The sequence below is a fragment of the Trachurus trachurus genome, assembly GCF_905171665.1.
Source record: "Trachurus trachurus genome assembly, chromosome: 22".
In the NCBI taxonomy this organism is placed as follows: domain Eukaryota; kingdom Metazoa; phylum Chordata; class Actinopteri; order Carangiformes; family Carangidae; genus Trachurus; species Trachurus trachurus.
Window position 1 is genome coordinate 24,998,930 of NC_139907.1, and position 9,990 is coordinate 25,008,919.

A 9,990-nucleotide genomic window follows, 5' to 3' on the forward strand; every position below is an offset into this window, starting at 1 on the left:
CCCTCCGTATGACAGAGAGAGGGCCAGAGTGCAGTTTCATCAGTGTGCATTACTGTCTAGCTAACTGAGGAGAAACCATAATTACACTCTCCTCCGGGGGCTTGCTCCATTAAGGGCTGTACTGTATGGGGGCAGTTGCTGTGTTTGCCTTTTCTGGCCATGTCATACACGCACCACAGACAGGAAATGGATGAGGATAATGGATGCATACTTAATGGACCTTCCTGCTGCTGATTTCACTGTGTTTACTCCTAGACTTGACATGTCAACGTCTTCTTTGTTTCCATCACTCTGTTGAAAAATTTATGCCAGAAAATGGAGCCGTGTATTCTGGGAATGATATACTGGGGACTGTGCTACAGTTAAGTCTCCGGACTGTGGGATGTGATCATTCTTTTAGAAACAAAGCTTTCAGAGCAGTTATAAAGGGCAATTGTGGTAACGGCGTTGTGTAGTTGGTACTGTAAACAGCTGGGTATGATGCTCAACATTTTATTTGTGTATGTGTAATGAATAATTTGTGATGATTAATGCCAGTCAATCACTTGGTTGATATGTATAGCTTCTCGATAATTCATCAACAGCCTTGTCTTGAAAATGTTCCATTTTATTTTGACATACAACACTTGTTATATCAGAACAAAAATATTTATGTACATAAATAGGCAACTGAAAATGTACAGTCTTGCACCAAAAAAAAAAGAACCAGTCCATCTGAGTAATAGTCAATACAGTTTTTATCTCATGTGCAGTATTGGTATGTTTATGAGACACAATGTTATAGCAGTCCATAAATTAAAGCAAAAAAATGATAATAAAAAAAAATCCATTAAAACTGCTGTGGTGTTAGACTGATGCTGACCCAGGAGGAGAGTCCCACAGACATGTGAGCTGCACATACAGGCATCCAAACAGTTAACTGGTGGGAAGATAAGAGGCTCCACATTGTCTCAATTCTTTATTTGACCTATAATTATTTCTTCAAGGGACCTGACATTTTGCGTAGACCCTTTATCCTGTAGAGCAGCCCGTTGATAAAATCCTGTGGGGAAGATGGTCAAATCTGTGAGTGAGTCTTACAAACCAGACGACAGTATAACGGTTCATCATATTTTCCTCCGTTGAATATTGAAATCATCAGATGCCAGCGTGTAGTTATACATAAGTGATGGGATTTTTTTCCCCCCTCTCACCTCTTTTGGCTTCCCACATTCCTGCAACAGCTCCTAACAAAGGGAACAAACAGAAACAGGCTCACTTACAACACAGGACGTTGCAACATTAGATTCCAGCAAGGGTCAAGAGCTTAAGTTATTACCCCACATAACAAACAGTCAGATATGTAACCAGGTGTTAAAATGTTTAACTTCTCTGGCCTGAATGTTGGACTCCTTGGCCCCAAGTTGTCGCCTGTTTGCAGAGCTGCACTTTTAGAGACCAGTTCTGTGATATGATAGTGAGTGTTAGTTAATTTGAGCAGATCTTACGTGCAGTCGGGTTCTCTGCCCCTCGTCCGTCAGCTCCAGGAGCTCATCTATGTCGATCTCTAACTCTGGAATCTCTTCCTCCTGTAAAAGCAGACAGAAATAAAAGTTCCTTTATTATACTATTGCTTATGGATATCTTTCCATAGTGCCTGCATGCGCTTATAATGTGGGCTTCTTGCCATCCTGTCCACACCAGTGAGCAGAGTCATCCAGAGAGAAAAGAAAGAGGGAAAGATGTGATGCAACATGGCAAGGATCTCACAGCTGTACAGGGGAATATATAAACTCACAGATAGTCAGATTTTAAAGAGACATCCCCATGTACTTTTATCACCTGTGTTAGCTGTGTTAACTATGATGTACAAGTCAGGATAAATACTGTTTTCCTTCCCAAATAATTACTCATAACTATGACGTGATTGATGATGTGCTGCGCATGTGAGGAAAGCTGAAGAGCGCTGAGGCATGAAGGCAAAAGGGGCTCCAGGAGGCCATACTTGCCACATGGCACCATCAGATTTCATGGATGGTTAACCCTGCTGGCATTTAGCTCAGACATTATGATAGTGTATTTCCTATTCAAAAAAAATTCCAAGCTATGTATTAATCTCAGATAGGTTACCCTATATTGATTTAAGATACAAATCCATAAGCAGCATTCTGTTTAATTTAGTGAACTGTGTGTTTTGTAGAAGATTGTGTAACGTAAAAAAAAAAAAGAAATCGGGGCACAGAGTTTCAAGTTATAAAGAGCAAATATTGCAAAGTAATCAGTTCATATCTCAAAGCTTTTATCCACACTCAACTACATTTTCCGAGGGAATGAGGAGTGCTCAGTGGAAGGACCCTGAACACTGAGATATCTGGAGTCAGCAGGTGTGGACTCATATTTGACAAGTGGGGCCTCTTTTTAAGAGGAATATTTTCCGGTTGGGGAGTTTTCATGGCTGGTGAGGATGGGGCTCGCACAGCTTTCTGGATGAGGAGAGAGCTAATCAATGTGGAAGTGCTGAGTGGCGGAATAGATGGGCCCACCTTCAGAGTCCCCTGTGCCCTCTCTAACTGATACTGATGCTGCCAGTTTGGACCCCATGTGATCGTGCTGATGTCTGCAGGATGCACGCAGGGATGAACTTGTTTTATTATATATATATCCGTGCTGTACATTTCTGTGAGAGTATGGGCTTTGTGATTCATGGTCATGATCTAGCACAAAATCCCTTTTTGTTATTTTCTTAATCCTGCACATGCAGCTTTCTCTTGCTGTTTTAACATCACAACAAAAACTCAACACAAAGTTAAGAATTTAAGCAGCAATTTTAATAATTTGCTCTGCTGTCACTTCTGTTGTTACAATTGTGTAGACTGTTTCCTTTCTTGGTACTGCAGTGTAAATACTAATAACTTATGTGAATATAAATAACAGCTAAATTGTTGTGGTGTTTTTTTTTATTTATTTTTACTTAGTTTAGGCTTATCTAGTTATTACCTCATTTATTTATGCTGCATTGATTGTACAGCGCTCTGTGTCCAGTGGGTAAGGACTAACTGTGACAATGAAACCTCACAGAAATGATTAGGCTATGCGAATTAAAAAAGTGGATATACTTCTTTATCCAGACTGCTCTCAAACCTCGCTCTGCCCTGTGACTGCAGAACCATGCAGAGAACCACTGAATATCAATGAGAGACATTTGCACCGAGCCGGGGCAAACATGTGCATTCATCATGAAGAAATGCGACCGACCTGTCAGTGACTTTTTAGTATTTCATATTGAACGTGTGGTCACAGTTTTCAGCTTGTTGAGAGTTACCTTCATTGTCAGAGGGAAACAGCATTTTAACGAGGCCTCTGGGCAGAAATGTCTCAGCAGCACTTTTTGAAGTTAAAAGCAACAGACTGAAGCTAAAATGAATGCTGGCACTAATATTGGAATTCATGAATATCAAAGTGGTTCTCTGAGGATTTCTGCTTCAGACCGCAGCGCAGATGTAGTCGGAATAAGCAGCTGAATTTTGTTAAGATAAGATAGAATAACCTCCACTGGAATTTATATTTCAGAATCAGAAATGTGTCATTGTTGTCCTGATCTGACCTGATTTTTTACTCTGTTGGGACTTCCACCGTTTTTTTTATGCTTAAAACATTATTCATTTTTTCTTATAAGTCCTCTGTCATGTTGCACTGCTGGAGTTGTGTTTGTTTATGGTAGAGCTATGCAGCATAAATGCAGAATCCAAAAGTGCCCTAAGGATGATACAACAGTCAGCAATGCCTGTTCTGAAATGAGTATTGATACTCATGCTCCCCCGAATAATTAGTGTGACTGCTGAGCAGTCACACTATTGTTCTTCTGTTTGGCCATTTTCTTCCGCCTTTTTACGGTCTTCTTCTAGTCCTTCATACTTTGTGCTATTTCAACAATTCATATATCAAAACGTGCAGCTTTTTCTGGACTTTATTGGCATTACTTTTCTCTTTTTAACTCTTTATACTTTTTAAAATATTTAACTTTTTAGATGTTGACAGTGTGCAGATCATTAACAGACAACAGTCTTCTTGACAACTCCACTGTAGTGTAGGGGTTAGGGTGGCCGTTTCCCAACCCTAAGGTCACTGGTTCGAATCCAAGGGAAGAACTCTTGTTATGTTATGTTGAATTCTGCTCTCCTCCCCCGCCTTCAATTGGTCACAGGTGTTTGTTATCTCCTTGATTACTCATACCAGTTTGCAGCACATCATCACATTACAATGAATGACAACAGTCTTGAAAGCAGTGTGCTCTCTGTAGCCGAGTGGCAGAGTAAAGGTTTAGTGATCATATGGTCATGGGTTCGATTCCTGCCTTAGTCATTTCACATCATTGCTTGACTTTTGATTCCAATTATTCAGCTGTCATTGGACAGTCTTTGATTCCTCATAGTATAAAGCTCATTGTATCAAAGGTTTTCTTTATCCCTCACATACTGTCTCTGTCTGTAGCCTAGTGGTTAGCTTGCTGGTCTGGAGACCTGAAGGTTGCTGGTTCAAATCTTGCCTCAACAACAATAATAGTGAATTATTTTCCCAGTCGTCATCTGTTGACTTCTGATAACTTGCTTCATGTTGAAACTGCTGCTCTCAGCCTGAAATTCACAGAAATTTTCATTCTAAGTCATTCAAGCTTGACTCTCAAGCTTTCTTGATGTTGACAGTGTGCAGATCATTAACAGACAACAGTCTCTGCAACTGTGTGTGCACTGTGGCCTAGAGGCAGAGTGGAAGTCTAATGACAATGAGGTTGTGGGTTCGATTCCGACCTTGGTCAAACATTTGTATGGTGATCACTGCTTGCACTATTTGCTAATTCTGCAACAGTGTTCAGTTGCTATCAGCAGTCACACCATTTCCATTCTTGGAAATGCTTTTTCTAGTTTTCTAATGATTTTGTTGAACCCTGACCTGTTGTCGAGGGCAACCCCCAGGCTTAAATTGTCTTTTGCCCTTTGCAGAGCGTACTGAAAGCTGAGGGGCCAGACTTTCCTTGAAGTTGAATGTTGATAATTATGGATCCCAAGGACTGTCAGTTTTTTCTGTGAAGGACAAAGGGTCCAGTTGTACAAGAGTCTATCGGCAGGTTATCAAAAGCATTCATTCACCACATTGAAGCTTCTACAGAGAAGGAACCAGATGGACTATGGAGCCCTGCTGAACCGGGCTGTATCTCAGCTGTATTCACATAGCACAATGCTCCATGAAGTCTGCGGAACTTCCTCCACCCATTTGGGTCATAATAAGACTTGTGAAGTGAATTTACTGTATTATTTTTTTCCCCCAGATTTTGGTGGGATTGATGATAATTTTGCCATGTTGGTGAGGTCATTTGGTTTGTTGTTCAGCTTACCACAACTTTAATGTTGGCCCTATATTGTTTGCAATGTGTCAGACTTTTAGCCTTTTACAATTTAAAGTTGGAATACCTTCTTTTGCTGTGTTGATGAGTGTTAGCTGAGAAAATTGAGACCACTCTCTACACAAACTATGAAGTGAACAATGGGGCTAGTAGTTGGTGCTAAGCTAAGCTTATCAATCGTATAGCTTCAGTTTGAACTGAGAGATATGAAAGTATGGACTTTTTTTTCACCTTAGTCGACCAAGAAGTTAATAACCATGTTTCTTAAAACTTGGAACTATTCTTTTCAATGTTTTTGTTACCAGCTACTTTCCCTTTAACCTTTAAATAATAATATTCACTGTCCCATGGTCTTTAAACTAAATTTGAACAGCAACAAAGCATCCCCACTGAATACAGTGTGGCTCTGTGACCCACACTGTGTTTGCTATTCTAATGTAAAGGAAACCGTGCCCAGGAAGTGTAGCGGTTTCTACAACATGCCAACTCTGTGTTGAACTTATCGGACCCTTCCCATTTCCTGTCACAAGCTGCCCACTGATCAAAATATTCATCATGTCACAGTTTAAAGAGGGCAAACAAAAGGCTAAGTCAACAACCATTAAATAACAATAAATTGTAATTAAAACTCATGGAAGATTGCCATGGTTACTTGCAAATTCCTCTAAGGATTTAGTAAAACAGACATTCAGTGATTAAACCTAATGACCTTCTGGGTTACTCACACAGGCCTAATTTAGGCAGTTTCCAGGATATCAAAAACAGTTTTTCCACATCTTTTTAAAAATGTATTTATTTACCATTTTTCAAAAGGTGTGAAGTTTGCAGAGAAGGTGGCCACTCCAGACCAGGGCAGCACTTGTATGAATTAGAGATGCGGCTAAATAATTCAGGTGGTGACACAGGGGACTGATGGTAAATGCTTCCACGCGGAAGACTCGGGGAACAGTGTATACTTCCCCTGAGCCAATGCAAAATTCATTACACTGGCCAGAGCACATGGACAAGTCATGCCTAATTCCACACAAGTGACTCCAATACAAATATCAAGTCATTATATAGCAAGGGTGCAGATTATATTTCTTCACCATATCAATTGTACAAAGATCCCACGCTCCAGTGATCCGGGGCAACATGCACATTCACTATCTGAGTGCTGCACATTGATACTCATGTTAGATTATGTTAGAAACAGTACATAAAAGGCTGCAAACATAAAATAATTGTATGTTTCTGGGACAAGATCAAAAGAGTAGAAAGGGAGAGACTTCCGATCTGTTTTTGTTATCCGCATGCCCCGGTTTCCGCTAATGGGATTTATTCCACCCCTCTGCCTCACAAGCATATTACCATATATTACCACAGGGAAGAAGGCTTGGGGTATAAATGGAATTAAGCTCATTAAAAACGCATTGTGATCAGAAAAAATCTTGCACAACATTAAAAAATCCCCTGTACTCAATTGTGACAAAGTGTTAGCCTGACTATCTACAGGTCCAGATAAATATGACGAAAGGAAATATGAGTTATTTATCATTGCCTGTGCTCCAAAGATTGTCCATGCTATAGCTGATGAGATGGATATGCATATATACACTCATGTTCTGCTGAATCAGTATATTGTATAGCAGGGCTCCTTGGCAGTGAAAGTGGATGCCAGACAGCGAGGTGGCTCCGGGGCATCTACAGCAATGGATTTCAATGAGGAACACTCTCAGTCTCTGCCTTTCCAGCATGAAATAGAGGTGGTGCTGTTGTCATCTGATCTGCATCGTCATTAGGAAGCCCCCTGCTCCTAAACAGACACCCCCCGATTTCCACCGTGCGTGCCTCGCTGCCTCGCGCGGGTGACGAGACATCTGTTGCCATGGTTTCCCCTCAGCGAATGCCAAGTGAATCAATATGGGGCCTTTTTGACTTAACTGGATTGTATCCCAACATGCAGGAGTGGAGTTGTGGGGGTTGCTGTGTGTGAGCTGACTCATGTCTCACTGTACTCCCTCGCACCCATCTAACATAAGCATCTATGCAGTGAGGCCATTGATTAAGCACATTATAGAAATGATGAGTGCACATTTCCATTCCATTGCTCTTATTTTCATAAATGTGCTATAATAATAATATAAGTATACTGTATGTACGAGTGTGCATGATTATTCTCACTACTTTTGTCTGTTGTTCAAATGCTATAATATCTAAGTCAATTATTGATAGGAATTGAGTGACATGAATGTGTCTGCAGAGACAGAACACAGAAACAATGCAGACTATTAAAAGAAGGCCACTATAACAATAATAATAAAAACTGAACATGAAGTGCATTTAAACCCAAAGATGTCTTTCATTTTTATTACTTTCACTACCACTTTATTACTCTATCACACAGTCACAGGGATATTGCTCTTTCCCTCTTCAGTATTGCTTTCTTCTGGTTTTACTGATCCTGGAATCACAGCTATTCAACTTCACTCTGTACACATCCATCATCTTGACGCTTAAACGCCACCATACGTTGATAGGATGTGGGTGTTGTGTTGTCCGTGTTGAAACATGCTCTCTCACATTCAAATAAGAATCTTATCAGAACAGCAGAGCACCACACAGCTGAGCTGATACTGCAGTCGGGTTGATGACACATGAGGGCTCGAGCGCCAAAAAAAACTGCAGCCATTAAGCACAGCTATACTTGCCTCCCACCCACTCCTCTATTAGGTCGCTCCGATCCCTCATGCATGATGTATTGCCTGCCATAGACACCTATACTATGAGCGGCTGCAGTGCCTCTCTTGCACCCTTTCCCCTCACCTCCTCAGGCACCCCCAGTGTAAATTTGTATACTGTATGTGGCCGTTGTGTGAGCCGGTCCCTTCCCTACCTCACAGTCGAACAGCAGGTGCAGCTGTCCGTCGATCCACTCCTCTATGTCCAGCCTCCTCTGCAGGTCCTTGCGGTTGTATTTGACCGTCAGCTTGCCCAACTTGCGGTGCGCCGGCTCTTCTGTTTTGTCCGCCGCCTGGAACATCACCCTGGACTGGGTGCTCGGCTCTGACGCCATGGCTGCCACGGCCTCAGGGGGGGGGGGGGAACCGTGGAAACACACCGAGCTGTATCACACACACACACACACTCACACACACACCTTCAGGCTGTGAAACCTATGTCTTGTACGCCGGCCCTCTACTCTGTCTCTATATCTCTGCCTCTGCTTTTCCACTGAGCTGCTGTTCCCATGCGTATCTCCTGTTATCTTGCTGAATGTTTCGTGTTCTCTCTCTGTAACGCTGCCTCTAGCTCTCTGTCCTCGTCCTCTCTCTCTCTCCCTCTCTCTCTGAAGCTCACTGTCTTGCTCTCCTTCCCTCCTCCTCTTGCAACACCCACTGGCTGCACTATCAGGAGGATGGTAATGAGATATGCCTTTGTGAGTGTGTGCATGCATGCGTGTGTGTGTGTGTGTGTATGCGCGTGTGAGTTTGTGTATGCATTTGTGTGTGAACACATGCACCTTTCAGGGTGTGTGTGTGTGTGTGTGTTTGCTTTTTGCTCTCTTAAAGCAATAAAAAGGGGAGAAAGGGTAAGAGTGCATCCACTGCAATCAAGTTAGGGTTATTACTCTGGCAGAAAATATGCCAACATGTCTGTGTGATGTAACTAAATATCCCCTTATTTCTCTGATTATGTGATCTAGAGACATAGCCATAATAAACATACCAACACAAGCAGCCATATTTTACATTATTACCCTCAGCAAGAGTATCTGAAGTATTTATCTGCCCATAAACTTATAGGGGTTTAACATGCTACATTGCTATGGGCTCTTGTGTTCACAAACACTTCCAACAATAGCTGGGTCCCCCTGACAGGTGAGCCAGGGTTCCTCTAGTGTGATACAGTAGCTGCCCCGTCCTTTATAACAGGCATTATCAGGTGTACGTTTAATAAGCCTTGAAGTCAAATTGGCATCCTCTGTTACACACCCATAAATAATGGATGAATAAGGGGAGCACTGTTTGTGGCTGCCCAGAAGTCAAATGTCAAATAAAAGTCTTGAAACCATCAATGTTTGCAAAGTCAAACATCAACAGAAGCGAATAACCCAAGGTCAGAAATTCATAGTTGTATATAGCTTGCAGTGCCAAATTATTACAGGTGAGAAAACAGAGACAACGGGCTGCAGAGTTTCCACAGATCCTATTACTATATGAATAATGGGGTTCAGTTTTTTGTTTTGGCAGGGGCTATCAATCAGCCATAGCTGCGCGTGTTCACCCACTGATGCACCGTCTGTTACAAACACTGAATTATTGAGCGCCTCCAGCAGCTCACCTTTCCAGGCAAACAAATTCATTCATCTCGTCTTATATGCTACTTGGTTCTGCACCGCCGGTTTGTCTCGAACAGAGACGTTGGACCGGAGACTTGCTTTGGACCTTCTCACCTCAGACCAGGCTGGATGACTCATCTTGGGAGTCTGAGAAGGAAAATGGGGAGCAGAGAAAACATTTGTGAATTTTAGTTTAATAAAAAAAATAAAAATAAAAAAAAGTCTAATTCTGTCTGAAATTATGAATAAATGTGAATGACAGTTGTCTGAGTGACTACTTCCTGCTTCT

At 41.7% G+C, this 9,990-nt stretch overlaps 1 protein-coding gene across 1 annotated transcript; it reads right to left on the minus strand.

Annotated features, from left to right (window-relative positions):
- Nucleotides 1-973: 973 nt before the first annotated feature.
- ppp1r14d (protein phosphatase 1 regulatory inhibitor subunit 14D) lies at nt 974-8,435 on the minus strand (the record flags this gene model as incomplete). Its single annotated transcript, XM_083997574.1, has 4 exons — nt 974-1,042; nt 1,194-1,226; nt 1,488-1,568; nt 8,256-8,435. The coding sequence occupies 4 exons, from the start codon at nt 8,433-8,435 to the stop codon at nt 974-976; spliced, it is 363 nt and encodes a 120-aa protein (XP_083853700.1).
- Nucleotides 8,436-9,990: the final 1,555 nt, after the last annotated feature.